The 15,974-nt window shown below is 44.9% G+C and overlaps 1 protein-coding gene across 8 annotated transcripts in view; it reads left to right on the top strand.

Annotated features, from left to right (window-relative positions):
* The window catches only part of PLEKHG4 (pleckstrin homology and RhoGEF domain containing G4), an 86,720-nt gene that overhangs the window by 37,940 nt on the left and 32,806 nt on the right, over positions 1-15,974 (top strand). For all 8 annotated transcript variants that reach the window (XR_004242500.1, XM_032121424.1, XM_032121428.1 and 5 more), the window contains 4 exons: positions 273-359; positions 2,140-2,256; positions 4,479-4,577; positions 5,566-5,714. Coding sequence is in view for 7 of the 8 variants with exons in the window: in XM_032121424.1 (XP_031977315.1) it covers positions 273-359; positions 2,140-2,256; positions 4,479-4,577; positions 5,566-5,714 (452 nt within the window). In the remaining variant the exon portion in view is untranslated. The remainder of the gene's footprint in view (positions 1-272; positions 360-2,139; positions 2,257-4,478; positions 4,578-5,565; positions 5,715-15,974) is intronic.

The following is a 15,974-nucleotide window of genomic DNA, read 5'->3' as shown; positions in this document are numbered from 1 at the left end:
AGAAGGCAGAGCTTTTTTAGTACAGCCAACACCTCACCTTTTCCACTGCATTCTTAAATATTACGGGACTAGTTGACCTGAAGCAAACTACCTTAAAGACATCACCTTGGTACCCTGTAGACTGGCCTTCCTTAATTTCTGGTGCCTGCCTTCTAGGCTTTGTAGATGCCTTTGAAGGATGAATTGCAATCTTGTATATGAACCTGGGGTAGTACATTCTCTGTAGTATCCAAGGCAGATCAGTAATGGATTTGTGCTCTGTTCTGTTATAGGACATGAATCCTCACTGTATTCATGGAGTACTGCTTCTGGTTGAAAGAGATCTGACTTTTCGGATGGAGAAGCCACCAGGAGGACAGGTAATGAAACCATGTATCTGGGGTTTGCTGGGCCACTCTTGCTATCTCTTATTTAATTCTCCAGAAGCAAATTCCCTGTCATTGATGTATGTTTATTCACACATGAAATCTCTGTAGATGTCTTCTGTGTTTTGTGGTCATGGTCTCTTATGGGTGTGATATTTACTGGGTTGTAGTGTTTATGTGAGCTGAACAGATCCCTGTCATGCTCTGTTTATTGCCCCGTCCATCAGTGACATTTGCACCACATTTACATCAATCTGCTGGGGACTCAAGACACAGGGTTTGTTGGGAGCATGGATAAGTGTATGGAGGAGCCCTGCACAATTTGCTAGGGATGCTTTTCATGTTCTCCTATTAACAATAAATGCGTGGTCAGGAAGAGATCACATTAGGCTAAATCCTGAACTCCACCTTTGAAGGTGCTTGTTGCTTTCCTGGCTTTTGCATCTCTCCTGTTTCCTCTCTTCATACCTGCTGCTGCCAGTGGCTGAGAGACTTCTGCAAGAAGAAGATGAGATTGGCATTTGTGTGAGGTTCCCTTTGTAGCCAAAATGTCTTGAAAGACTAACAGGAGGGAAAGTTACCACAACATCACTGAACTCCCCCACTACAAGTAAAACTGTCTTGGTATTCTATGGCTGTATAAGAAATGTGGGCTCCGAGCCACTCTGTGGTGAGTGAAGAGGATCAGATTTCATCTTAGTCCTCTCCCTCTGCTCCAAGACTGCTGCAAGCTACAAGAGTGGACTGAAATTCTGTGCCTGCTAAAACTCTGTAGGCTACAGAGTAGGCCTGGACCTCCTTTTTGGCTCCTGTGGATGAAGATGTTGTGATAGGCATCAGGTTTGCTGTGTGTGTCGTGTGGTGTCCCAAAAGGCTAAAGAATAACAAATGCTATTAGTCCATTTCCTTATTGCCCCCATGTGGAAGAATTCAGAGTCAGAATGGGGGCTGCAGGCATGTGCATGCAGGGAGAGCTACAGAAGACATTAAACACATTGAACAAACACAAAGAGTGTAGGAGGGAACACAGGAAAGGCTAATAAAGACAAGGGCATACAGGAGGAATTGGAAGCATCATCACAATTTTGTAAGGAGGTGGAAACTTTGTATTGTGTGTGTGGGAGTTAAATGTCTGCACCTGAGTTTGTGTCTGGGCTGGCTTCCATGTACCTGCAGGAGCACTTGTTGCTCTGGTGAGTGTAGATATGCTCTGAGGTCCTACAGACTTGCAGAAGGCAAGTTACCTGTGTCAAGATCCAAGAAACTCTTGGAGCAAATAGCTGCTTTGATGAGTGGAGAGTTGAGGGCAGGGCAGAGGCTGCTCTGTTAGACTCTTTTTCCAGGAAGTGAGATGGGGAAGCTGGGGGCTGGATTTAACCTCCCAGATTCTCCAAACAGATGCAAATCGCAGCACAACTGTGGGAACATACGAGGGAGTTGCTATGCTTACACCGGGAGGTACTGGCTCTGGAGAAGGCAGGCTGCTGCCAGACTCCCATCACAGATGTTCTGCCTGGTGAAACAGCATGTTGTGGCCTGCATTCCTTCAGGGTTCGCCCACTGAGCTGTTCAACAAGCTGGTCTAAGATTGAATTGGGGTTTTTTTCCCCTTCATATTGTAGTGATAATGCAGGTACACATTGCATGCTGTGCTTCTGTGCAAGATAGATAAAGAAATGATGGATTCTACCTTTTGTTAACCTTCCCCTCCGCCTCCAGTACTCACACCCTAACAGAAGTGTGCTTTTTTCTTTTCCTTTCTATTCCTGTGCAGTTTGAACTTCTCACCTCCATGAAATCCCTCCATAAGCACATAGACAGCTCACAGCTGCCTGTAGAGCTGGATGGGACCTTCCCGTACTGCCACCAGGACTGGCTAAGCTTCCGCAGGGTGAGTAGGATGTCTCGTGTGCTTTGGTGTCTGAGAGAAGCAATGGCATGGTAACAGATGGGAACAAGAGGAACCTGTCAACAGCTGAACCTACAAGCATTAAAAGACAATGTTCCTGCAAAGCTGTGAATGCAAATGAATCTCTGTTGTCAAAAAAATGCTAATACTGTCTTCATAAGAAGGGTACACACTGTGGCCTATTGGCATGACTGCAGGAACTAAAATTTTAGGTTTTTACTCATCTGCTTGAACTGCATTAATTTTTTCGTGCCTTCAAAATATGGTCAAATCTGGAATGGAATCCGGTTTTGTCGTGGTGTGCAGTGGCTCTTGAGTTATACTCTGAGGATTAAGGACAGACATCTGAAACTAATGTCAGGAGAAGGTGTTAGTATCATGTTGCCATTGGACTAACAATGAAGAACTTGAGTGAAGTAACAAGAATTAAATCTTTTTGGTTTTGGAGCAAGTTCCCCAGATCAAGCTATTATTTTGTTAATAAAATCTGCAGTCCTTGCAAGAGCAAGGCGTGGAAGTTCCTGATAATCAGTTCAGAATTCTTCTTCTAGGAATAACTTTTACTTCAAGCAGCAGGGTACGTGCAGACTGCCAGAAGCCTGCAGAGGGTAGCATCCATGGTACCAGTACCCAGCTCCGTGTGTGCTTGTGCTGTGGAGGGAGCCTGAGTGCTGTGGACCAGATGCTTGTTGAATCTTTAAAAGCTCTATTGAGTTATTTGGCACACTGAGACTAGACAGGATTAAATCTCTGTAAATCTGCACACAAGCTGGCTGCCTTCACGTTGAATTTGCTCACCCTGGTGGTTGACAGAATTGTCACCTCAGCTTCCAGAGGATCCAGTGGTCTTTAGGCTCCAACCTCGATGCCCAGAGTGCTCTGTGACACAGTGCAGCACTTGAAGCAGATTAAGATGTCACTGATAACACCACTGTGGTGCTGGTGGCAGGCTTCAGGAGATAGGCTTGGCATGTGCTAGATGTTAACTTACTTTTTCCAACTTACTTTAGAACCATTTCTCTTAAACTTCCATCTAAAAGTACTTGTAGCAGCCTGTGCTCATGCAGTAGAGGTACAGAAGCCTCATCTTGGTGCCTAGGATTGACTTTGAGAAGTTGAAATCTATTTGGCAGTGAGGGAGCAGAGAAACTTTGCAAGAGGTTATGGATTAGTTTTATGGACAGAGTGGGGAATACCTTGAGAGCTGAGGTGCTCTGTATGTGCAGAAGGGCAGTTCTTGAAGGAAGAACCATAATATCAGGCTACTTCTTTTCTAAGCATGTAAAACATTGCCAAAGGGGGTTAATATGAGAATCATACTGTATGGAATGCCTGTTTATACTGTGTGGGGTAATGACCCATGTGCTCAGCTCCTTTAGCTCTGGAGCTATGTGGCAAACAGCATTTATTTCCTGTCTCAGTGATCTCACCTGCATCCTGCCTGCTAATCTGTCACTGCTGGCGTTGTTCCAGCACTCCAGGGAAGAGGGAGTTCAATTCAGTAAAGATTCAAACAGCTGCTTTTTTGTTTTGTTTTGAGCATGGTTATTTTGGAATAGCTGTTTCTCCCTTCTCTTGATTTCAGTGGCATCTGACAGTATTCAGGCTTTATATTACTGACTTCTCTAAAACACAGTGCCTCATGAACCCTTATGAAATGTTTGGGCTTTGTTTGTTTTTTTCCCTGCTTCCACCCACCCTGAAGAGAGGAAGGATTTCAGATTTATCCATAGGTGGTGCTTAATTTTGGAAGCTTTCCAGTTTCCTAATCTTTAATTTACACTACTTTTAACATGAAGAGAAATTATTTAAAGTAGAAAAATTCCAAGTATTTGTTTTATGTTTTGTTTCTCTGAAATTCATGCAGTGTGATTCATCTTCATGGAAAGTTACAAGAAATGCTAATGGAAGAATGTGAGACATAAGTGGACTGGGTGTTTTTTCTGTAAAGCATGACCCATCCGAGCCATGAGTATGCAGGTTTCTAAGGTCTGCATGGAGGCCTTGGTCTAGTGTGATGCATCTGAAGCCTCTGATGGGCCTCTCTTTGCTGATACAGTTTCACTGAATGATATAATTGAACCCTTGGATTAATGTGTTTGATCCTCTCTTGATTTTTGTACTCCTAAGCTTCTGCAAGCTCAGAAGACCTTTCCTGTCAGCTGCGAGACAATAATCTCTGCCTTGGTCCTTTATTCTTGTAGAAGCTGGAATACTTGCTACAAGGATGCCAGGGTGTTTGTGCCTTCCTTCAGGGAGCTATTAATAAAGTGGAGTCTGGAAAATTACCGGAAAAGGCTGAGGTAAGCATGTTCCTCAGATCAGAGGTGGACCTGAGACAGAAGAGAACATGAGGCTGGATAGCTGCAGAAAAGCTGTAGCTTTGAATTTGCAAGCTGTAGTAGCAGAGTATTCCCAGTACTAGTAGAAACTAATCCAGACGAAGTGATAGAGGCTTCAGTGGCTCTGGAAGCTGATTGTCTGATTCCTCAGTGTCACCCAGGAGATCTTTCCAGCTGGGCTTGTTGCTGATGGGTGCTTGCTCCAGCATTGAGGTGCATTCTCAGCAGCTCCAGAGCTCTGTAGCTGGTACAAACTTTGGTGTGCCAGGTACAGAGCAGCTGCCTTGGGCTGTGCCGCATCAGGTTGGCTTGAATGGCCTGGAATAATACTAGGTAACAGCTTAGTTCTGTGCTGTGGTTCCAACTTTGCTGTCTCCAGAACACAAGTTTGGAAGTGGGCAAGAACGGGAAGGGACAAAGACCAAGCCTATGTGGTCACAAACTTTCTATTTCTCCTCTTGAGAAGTTGCTGTACCCCTGACACGGTAGGGAATTGCTGCCAGCTCTGCACTGAGGGTTCCAATAGTAAATGATGGAGGATATGGTAGTGGCCTTCCTGCACACACCTGTATATCCGCAAACCCTTCGTGTGCATCTTGTCCCATGGCTTGGAGCCATGCAGATCCAGGCTCTCAGAACTCTAGGAGTTAGGTGTGAGTGGGAAGTGAGGCTGGGAAGTTTATTTCTTCTATGCCCAGCAAATGAATGGAACAACAATGATGAAAACTGGGGCACAATTTTAGCCTGGTGGGGAAGGTACCAGGAGCATAAGGAGCACTGTTTATCTCTTTGGACTTGTCAGGCTGGAGAGAGACAGCCGTGGGAACCAACCTCCCCTTTTCCTAGAGTGGGCCCAGGTGAGATGTGGTTTGGGTGTGTTTTGGTTTAGGTGCTGGTTTTTGCCTGTAGGTTGCAGTAACAATTCAACTCACTCTTGTGATCCCTCCAGGATGCAGCTGTGCTGCTGAGGAATTCAAGGCAGTTGATGAAGAATGTTCTGGAAGATGCAAGTTTGGTTAAGGTGCAGCAGGAGGGTGGAGCGCTCCTGGCCAGACTGGGGAAGGAGGAGTCTTGTGTCACCCTTACCCAGGACTACAGGTGAGCCCCCAGAGTGGGAGGAGATGGACATGAGCAAAAGGCAGGTGCTAGGAGTCTCCCTGAGGTGCTCCATCATTGGTGCAGGCGTGAGAACAGCTTTGTGTAGCAAAGAATTACGTTGAAAACAGCAAAGGTGAAAAATGTAATGAATTTTACTCTTAACCGGATTGCTTCCTCCCCAGTCCAAAAACTAGTCCAGGTGGATTCACTTAGATTGTTCAGCTTCCTTTTTCAAGCCAAATCAGACTTACCTTCTTTAGTGGAGAGAGAGCTGGATATTTTGGGTAGATATTATTAAAACACCAGCCTTAATTGATGATACCAGTGATGAATGTTTAGGTGCAGGCCATTATCTCTGTGTGATTTCCCAAGGCACTCCTTATGCAAGGGGATTTCCAAGGACCTTAGCTGGGAGGAATGCTTGCTGGCTGCAGCAGGCTCTGATCTCCTCACACATTGGTACAGTTTGCACAAACAAATACTTGCTGCCCGTTTGTGGGGTTGGTATGAGAAGCGGGGACTGAGAGAGCCCAGCTGTTTGATATCTCCAGGGCATTGCACAACTCCTGTTTGTGCTGTTAAAACACCTGAAGCTTGTCAGCATGAGAAGGCCTCTGTGCTATGTGCTGTGCAAACAACAAGGTAGAAAGGCAGCCTTTGCACCCAGGAGCTTCCAGCCCAGTGTGAGATAACCGCTGGCATGTGGGTGCAGATGAGGGCACAGGGGGTGGCAGGGTGATGTGGAATAGCTCTGTGCATCCACAGCCTTGCTCTGGTTAAACTCCCTGTTGCCATCACAAGCTGGGAGGTTTGAAGGGAGGGAATGAAGAGAAGATAACAAAGTAGTTATGGAGTATCTCAACACTGTGAAAAGCATGTTTCTCTTTTAAAATTCAGCAAGTGGATGACAGTGCAAGTTGCTACCTGTCACTGGAAGAAGAGGACTGACATTTTGGTGCAGAGAGGGGAGCATGGGGGCAGGCTGTGTAACTGTTTCTGTTTCCTGCTTGCTGTGACTCCTGTCAGGAGCTCTGGCAGGCTATGCAGACACAGTTCTCTTGCTGAACTGGTGAAGTAATCTTGATGCAATTTTGGATTGAGTTAGTACAGTATAGTCTTTTCATTCTCATGCGACATGAGAAGCAAAATAATGTGGGATTTTGTGCTTTGTTTTATTTAGGTTTTTTTTTATTATTATTTATTTTAAGCAACACACAGCAACTTTAGAGTCCTAGGAGAATGGGGAGAATGTGCATGAGTTTTATGTTTTGGTTTGGTTTTGAGCTAAGCCTGTGTTTTTGTGCAGGGAAATGATCAACTTTGAAACCTGATCTGACAGAGCCCCAAAGGATAATTTACTGCTTTGATTACTTTAGCAAGGGCAGGGGTGGGGGATACACACTGAATTGTTTGATTGTGCAGTGCTTGAGTGCATGCCGAGGCTGTGTAGCATGTTCTCTGCTTAGTTCAGGTTATATTCATTGTCTGCCAGTGTGAAAGGAGACTGTATGCCATGGCTCAAATATATGTGGCTCTCTCCAACTTAAGGAGCATAAATGAATGTAGCAGGAGAAAGTTATTCTCTTCTAGGCTGTGGAGTAGTTGCAGAAACTAAATTCCATCCAGTATTTTAATTTTCATCTAACTTAGGGCAGAGGACTAAAGAAGTCCACTCTTCTTTGTTCCAGGATCCCTTCAAATGGGGAAGAAGGCTCTATCACTTGGCTAGAGAACGCTGTATAAGGCACTGTTGGTTTTGGGTCCTCCATGGCTTTGCACTTACTCCTTCTTTCCTATCTGATGTGCAGATATTAAAGGTTCTGAGCTCTGCTTAATACTGTAAAGATTATGATTTTCAAAGGCTTCTTTAACAGATACGATCAAAGCAGGGTGTGGACAAAATATTGCAACTGGCCAGCTAAGCTAGCATGGAGTGGCTATTGATGTATGTAGGTCCAATATTCGATTTCTGACTGGTGATGTGTGAAAAGGGAACAGGATTGGCTTTGTATGTGCACTCAGCAGGGCTTGTGGTACTGCTGCTCTGAACTTTGAATTGTAAAATCTTGATCTAATGCTTAACAGCCTAATTCCACACCCATTCTCCCAACACTTGAAATAAATTATTTACGAAAGCAAGTCAAATGGCTTTAACTCTTCTAAGCCACCTTTTTGGCTCTTTTGTCTATCACATGTCCAGTTGTTGAAGTTTTTTATTGTCCATTATGGTGCAAAAGTCTGATAAAACGGAGTCATGACTGCCAGGACTTCTTAGTCGTAAGTTGAGGCCAGTTGTGAACAGGTGACTGTCCGAATGTGCAGGAATTACATATAAATAGAGAAGACAATTTTAAGAGCAGTTTTCTGGACTTTTGGCTCGACTTAATTACAATATGCCAACTATAAGTGGAGAACTAAAGGTAAAATTGTGATTTTTTTTTTTTTTTTTTTTAAATAAAGATGACAAGCCCATCTGCACCTTCACCTTGGGATTAACCAAGCAAGGGATTGACTTGCCTTTTTTTCAGGCAATACCTTTTTCTAGCTCTCACAGATGTCTTTCTTGCTAGTTTGTGGTTTCACGTGGAAAAAGAACACCAGGAGCTGGTAAAAATAGATATGGATGAACCCTTCTGAAAATGCCTGACCACAGGTTGGAGATAGTAAGTTAAAACAGGCAAGGAAGCAGGCATGTGCTCAGGCAATCAGATGTTATCTGCCAAATACCTTTCAAGAGCAAACAGCAAGCAAGATTTGCTTTAGTAATGAAACTCTTTCCATGGGATTGGTTGTGGAACTTTCTCTGCTCGCTCTGCCCTCCTGGAGAGCAGAGATGCCCTTTGGAGTGTTTTGTGGCACAGAGCAGTGGGATCTCATTGCTGCTCAGGTCTGACCTGGGATTTGTGAGGCTTTGCTAAGACAGTGCCACAGGTTCTTTCCTGCAGAAGTTGAACTCATCCCATCAAAGATGTGGGCATGCAGGAGGGATGTGTTGGGCTCCATCCATTAGTTTCTCTAACAGATGATTTAACAGCCTCCGGGAGTCTTTCCTGGATGGTCCCATCCTGACATGCTGTTGTACCACAGCAGTGGCTTTGACCAGTAACTCTGCTCACATTGTGAGCTGACCAGGAGTCCTCGTACTCCTTTCTCCACCAAGTACCACTGTAAAAGATAGCCTTGCCCATCCAGCTGCTCATCCACAAAAGGAAAGACTGACTTCTCCAAGCAGTCTGTCTGGAACTCTGCCTTTTCCTAGCTTAGGAAGAAGGAGCTCAGTTACCAGAATACACATCCTGCAGGCAGCTCATTGCAGGGAGTTGGCTTAGGGGCTGTGGAGTGCTCAGCTGGTCTCTGAGATCTCCCACCTCCAGCAAGACCAGGCTGAATTTGGCCGGGAGTTGGTGTGGGTGTGGCACTGATGAGCCAATATCTTTGTGGCGCCTCTTTAAGTGGTCTAATGATAGGGCTGGCCACCCAGAGGTGCAGTGGGACTGCTGGAGGTGGCATTGCCACTTGCTCACTGTTGGTGGATTTAAAGCCAGCACATTCGCCTTCGCACCGTCCACTGTGCTGAAGGTTCAGTGCTTCTCCAGGTCTGTTAGCTGAACCCTTAGAGGTTTTGCTGGCCCAGTCTTTCTGGAGATTGAAATGCAGAGCTGTTAGCCTAGCTGAAGTTCCTCTTGGTAAGTGTGGCCAAATGGCAGACACCTCCATCACTTCAATGCTGTTAATACTTCTTTTTGCACTTTCAAACAGGAATTTTTTAATAACCACAGTCTTGTTAATAAGGTACATAGAGTTGGTTAGAAGGTGTAGCTCTGGCTACTGGTTGTCTAGTGTAGTGATCAACTAACCTGTAGCTTGCAGGCAACTCACTGAGCCAGCTGTGAAAGGTGGACTAAGGTATTGCTGCTTCTGTAGTGGATGTCAAAAACTTAAAAGTTTACGATGGAAGTGTCAGAGAAGCTGCCAGAAGCCAGACAGCAGCAGTGGGAGCTCTTGCTGAAGTGAGGCTGTGATGTGGGGCTGGGCAGCAAGGCCAGGATCCTTTTAACCTGGTCTTTAGCCAGGTGTTTTTCACTGTTGTTCTCATTATTGCTGCTCTTCCAGCATAGCCAAGAGCTGGAAATATGTGCCTAGCCAAAGTACCCAGTGAATGCCTTTCGTCCTGCAGATGTTATGAGTCACAAGTAGAGTAAAGAAGGTATAACCATTTTATATTAATATATAGATGGTTTATATTAGTTTAACCAGAGTGCACCTGCCTGGCTCTACCACTAACCTGTGTTCTCACTGTGGCACGGGAGTGGGATTGTGTCATGCTCTGCATGGTGATGGGCAAGATAGTCCCAAGGCTAGAGGTGAGAGCTGAAAGGAGAAAAACCTCAGATGATGAAGGAATGATCATGTTGAGTGCTTGGCTCTGTGCAACATGGAACCAAAAAAAGCATCATCTCTTCCCCCAAGCTCCTCATCAGAAAAGAATCTGTGCTTGCAAGCTGTGAATAAGCAGCTTATAAATAGATGGAGGAGTGAATTCTCCTTTGTTTGCAGAAGGCAGTATAGTTAGTCTCTGTACTTTGAGGGTGGAGTGGCTAGAGCCGAGAGCTGGTTTTGTGAGCTGGCTATTTTTAGTGTGGCTTGGTGATGTAGTTGGAAGCCCTGGGTGGGGATCTGAGCTGAGCAGAGGTAATGGACAGTACAGAGCAGACTTCCTGAGCAGCAGCTGCCAGGTTCCTGGTGCTGGACCTGACTCAGTTACAGTGACAAAGAGGGTGATCTTGCAGCCAAAAGCCTCCATAGTTCATGTTCCGGCTTTCACACACACTACTGAGACTCTGGGTCTACTTGAAGCTGTGGTCACTTAACAGTGCAGTGGGGTGTAGCTCTGTGGTGCTTCAGAGCTCACGTTTGTGGGTCTCCAGGAAGGCTCCTGCTAGTAGCAGCTCCTGGGATGTTACAAGGCCTGCATGTGCCATTCTGCAAAGCGGTGTATGAGCTCCCTTTGGTGGAAGTAGACCTGGATAATGTACAGGCTCTAAGTCCTCTGCCAAGGGACTGCACAGCACCATGTAAAGCTTGTGTAGAGTCAGAGAGACTAAGCTGATCAGCCAAAATGTGGAACAAGTTGGGAGCAGGGGAGATGGGTGTCTGGTGTATAAAGTCCCAGTTCGGGCAGACTGAGATGGCTGGGCTTCTTGGTTTGTAAGGTACAGTGTGTGCACCATCAAACTGGCAGCTGCTGCTATAGGCTGGTCATAGCCAGGCAACTTATGCTGGGAAATCCTTCCTGGAGGCATTATTGTCTTCTGCCATTCCCTTTCTGTGTTAGAGATGTGTGTCTGCTGCGGCTCTGTGTGTTTGTACGTGCTTCAGAAGATGGTGATGCTTGTGTCGCTCTCACTGATGGCAGTTGAGCTAGAGCCTGCTCATCTTCCTGCCTCTCTGGGAACTCTGGGAGCCTCTCATGCTACCACTTGCCAGTGTGCACTCCTGATACGATCTGCGAGAGGCACCTTTCATTGTAGGGTCCTGTGCATGTTCCTCCTGTAGACCTAATCCTAAAACCTCCATCTTGGGATGAGATGTATACTCAGTATACCTTTGAAGCCAGATGAAAAAACGTGCTTAAATTCTGAGCTCAAAGGCTGCCACGAGACGCCTCTGCGCTGTTGCTGGTGACACAGAAGGTGCTGATGAGCACTAAGCCTTTGGTTGAGCATGGGTGGCAGTGCTCTTCCCTGGCCTTATTTGTTTGTGTCAGGTGGAGGGAGGAGCGCACTGCAACATTTCTACCCAAACACACACTGTGCTGCTTGGTATTCATTTTGGTTACAGTCTAACCTGTTCCCTCTGTTTGCGTGGTGGTTTTAGCCTGGTAAAAAGCACTTAGCTCGCATTAAACAAATCTTGCTGCTCCACACATAAAGGAGAGTGGAGTTGGGGCTGTTGTCATTCTGAGTGCATGAAGTGCTGTGAGGCGTCAATTGTGGCATTTGCAGAGAGCTAAAAGATTGCAGAGTTCTGTCTAGGTAAGTTTTCATTGTCCTCTTAGGCTTTTTATGAGATGATTCCCCTCAGCTCCCTTTCTGTTTTTTATTTTCTGCTGTCTTGTGTCCTAAATCTTCTTGGATTCAGTGAGAATTTACCCAAAGACTCCAGTTTTGCTTGTTTTTGTTTGCAATGCTTGTCATGCCAACAGGGCATTAGGTAATTAGTGACACACTGTGTTTTATCTGTTTAAAAATATTATGGAAAAAATTGCAGAAAGTTTCCAGTATAGGATGTTAGCTGAACTGCCTGACATTCCTGCCTCAGCCCAGGCTATCCCACAAGCACCATTTTTTATATAACTAGGTTGGGATAGATACGTCTCTTGCTGGGCTGGTTAATAGAACAGTCCCTGCTATTATATGGATTGTACATAGCCCTGGAAGTGGGTAAAAGGAGAATGTATCAATGAAACAGGGACGTGGCTTTAAATGACAGTGTGTATATATTTGAGCAGGGTATCTTGAGAGCCTGGTGGTCTCAGCATCAGGAACCCAGCTCTTAGACTGGTGTATTTGACCAGGATATGAAGTATAAACAAGCAGGTTAATGTACATTAGACAAGGTTTAGAGGTGGAAATTGTTTACAGCTGGTAGAAAACCACATCTGGAGACTCAGTGTTCCCAGAATGGTGTTTCCAAATCCTGTCCAAGGCTCCACTGCAGAGGGAACTTTCCCTGTAAGCAGGCTACTTGTTAGTTTGGTATTTCTTACAATGTTTTTTTTCCCAGTCAGTTTTATGGATCTTACTGGGATTTAAAATCAACCAGAATCTGAACACAGTTTTATTATAACTGAATGCAAGCCAGGCAGGAGAACGAACCAAAGGTCACATCTTGGGACTGTGCTTGGACATTTGTTTAACTGTGTGCATTGATCCCTTGGCTTTTAAAGGCATTTCTGAGCATATTTCTGCTAAAAACACACTTAAATGAACTGTGCTCCAGAAGAGAATTCTCCTGGCAGTTGTGGTCTCCAGTGCATTGTATTAATTGTATGGTTTGCTCCCAGGTCAGGTAACCTAGTGAGGAGGGATTCAGCCAGGTCTGTGGTCTCAGCTAGATCCACTGGTCCCATCCTGAATGGGAACAGGCATCCCACAGGCAACCCCAGATTTGGTGTTTGACCTCTGTGCCTTTGTAAGAAACTTGAGGGTTCTAAAAAATGTACCCTGTTCCTCAGATGCTTTTATCAGGGAATTGAAAAACCGCCATGGCTATATGTGTTCTGCAGAGAATAATTAGTTTATTTAGCAGTATCTGCTTTAGCTTCACCATGGCTAGTTGGAATTTTAACCTCAGCTGCATGTGAAGCTCTCAGCTTGAAGAGCAGGACTGTGCATTTGAGGTTGACCTCCTTTTACGGGATCATTATAAATATGGCACTTACGTAGGTTGCTACCAAAATGCAGTAATGACCAAGAATGACATTTCTCTTCCTGCAAAATGTCCCTCAGGCACACAGGACTGTCCCTGCAGAGCTGGAAGGATTTCTTCCTTAAGCATTGCTCAGGATGTTTTAAGTGATTTGTAGCCGAGGTATCAGCACACATGATCTGGGTGATGTCCTTGGACTAATCCATCATTTAAACCTCCTAGTTGCCAGATCCTGTTCATTTTCTGCTAAAACCTGTAGAGACATCTGCAAGGGAAGTTTAGCACCAGGAGTGAAAGACTAGATGAGGCTAATGTTGTAACATTTGACTGTGTTTTTTCTAAATTACACTACAATTAAGGATATCTGATTTTCCCAGGACAAGTTAGCTGCACTATACTTGCCTAAACCCCATCAAATACTCTACCAAAATTTTGTATTTACTTCCATCCATACCATTTTAAAATTGACCATGGCTGGTCAGAGGATGAACTCTGATTTCAGCCCTTTGTTAGATCTGTTGCTCTTGCTGTTTGTCAGAGCAGTTCTTCTAGGGGCCGACAGGAAAGTGCAGAATAGTGATGGTTCTGCTGCTCCCTTCCCTGTGCTCTCCTGTTTGCATCTTGCTGGCATTGGCAGGCATGGCTCAGGCAGCACCTGCTTTTGTGACTCTGCTGGATGCTTCTTCTGTGGCCATCTATTTTTTGAAAATAAAACAGGTATTTTGCTTTGAAAACTAAAGTGTAACTCTCCAAGGCTGGCTTTTTTTGAAGAATGGATTCAGACAGAAATGGCCTTTCTAAATTATAGGTTTAAAATTACCCTATCATTATACAACAGCTTGGCACTTCTCCAGAAAACTGAAGATGTTTGGAACCTTTTCCACTGAAACGATAATTGCCCAATGAAAACAGGATTTGGGGAAACATAAACTGAGATCAAGCTACTCCTTTTTGCTATAAATTATATTTACTCTTCACTATTGCAAAATTGCTTTTGATGATTTGGCCATGGAAGAATGTAGTGAAAGACTCTATTACCACACTCCCATGCGCAGGGAAATTGCAGTGCATCCACACAAATCTGAGCTTAGACGAGACTTTCCACTGACTTCAAACAACTCTGCCTTTTGTGCTCAGAGTTGCACAGGCCACTATTAAAATATCTTTAAAGTCCTTAACAACCAGGTGTTTCTTTTGTGTGGCAGGATGGAAGTCACTTTTTCTTCTTCAACCAAATTTTCAATATTTGGTTTGTTTACTCCAAGCTGCCTTGAAAGCACTGAAGGACAGGAATTTAAAACTTCTGAGTCTGAAGCTGAAAAAGAAATAGATATTTGTGTGAAGTATCATTTTCCCCATAAAACTCCTGGTTGCAGGATATCGTGGAGTTTACTAGTGCACTGGAAATCATTTAGGAAGTTTTCAGGATCTGGATCAGCAAATGGGGGGGGGGGGGTGTGTAGATAGATAAACAGATATACAGAGGTTTGGGAGAACAGACTTAATGCCCAGTGGATCCTGGCTGTAAGCGCTGAAGTGCCCAAGTGAATCGAAAAAACAAACTTTCCCATGGACTGTGAGCGATTTCTTTGTTTGGCCCAGTTTGCCTACCTACTTTATACTACAGCATGGAAAGGCTTATATTTTCCTCTGTGTAAGACAGTAAAGGATGGATGTTAGAGAGCCTGTCAGGCTGGTAAAAGTGAACTGTCAGGGGCTGACAACATATGAATGGAGTTACCTTGGAGATACAACAGAAGACCAACAACTAGACGTTGAGGTTTTAATGAATGCCTGCTAAGCAAGGCAGAACGTGTGAAAACAACGTGGCTGGTCCTTGAAACAAAGGGCTGAGGTGCTGGGATGCTGGAGGAACTCACAGAGGAGGAGGAATGGTGTAATGCCACACCCGAAGTTGCTTGGGGGCTCTGAGCCCAGAAGAGCTGTTGGAAACATTTTTTCTGTGTGTGTTGTTTGCAGACACTCAGGAAACCATTGGCAGGACCATGAGAAGGGGCAGCCTTAGAGTGTTGAATTGTGGCTGATAAGGGTATTAATAGCCTGCTGCAAGCATTCGCAGAGAAAAGAATCACTTAAATGACAAGAGTAAGGGATTTTGGCTTAGAGAACCCCACACAACCCAACTTACTGACAAGAGTTAATTTCCAGCCTTTTTCTGAACTGAATTCTCCGTCTAGTTCCTGCTTATAGCATAAACTCCCAAATGCATCCTAGACTGACTTCAGGTAAGTTTGAGATGCCTGTGGATCAGTAAAGCAAAGGTCTTGTGTGTGTTTGTGTTCAGTAACAGGATGCCAGTTCTATTACCACTGAATCAGCTGAGATGGAGGGAAGATGACTGAGTGTGCATAGGTGTGTAGATTCTGTACATCTGTAGCTGCCACATTATTTACCAAGATAGGTATTTTACGATGACATCCAATGGGACAAAGGGCTCAGTGCTCGCTTCTAAACTGGAGCTCCCTTCCACGTTCTGCTAATGCACATAAAGGCTTGGTTGCATTGAGATCTTCAGAGGCAGGATAACTCCTTCTGTGGAAGGAATGTGTGGGGCCAGAAGTGCTGTTTGGGGTGGATTTTTATCCGTCCTTTAGTTGGGCACCAAGAAGATCACTCAAGCCCCTTCTCCTGAAATGGGTTCCTCAGGGCTTGCTGGGTGGGTCAGCAGGAGTATTTTATTGCTGCCATTTTGAACCTGACTTTCCCTGGAGGGGTTTGCTGATCATAAGGCCAGCACTGGTCCCAAGTGTGCTCCAAGAGACTGGTCTTTTCCACAGTGGCACAGTGAATTAGCCTCTTTACACAGTG

The sequence above is a fragment of the Corvus moneduloides genome, chromosome 12, assembly GCF_009650955.1.
Source record: "Corvus moneduloides isolate bCorMon1 chromosome 12, bCorMon1.pri, whole genome shotgun sequence".
In the NCBI taxonomy this organism is placed as follows: domain Eukaryota; kingdom Metazoa; phylum Chordata; class Aves; order Passeriformes; family Corvidae; genus Corvus; species Corvus moneduloides.
This window is presented reverse-complemented; position numbering and strand designations above follow the sequence as displayed.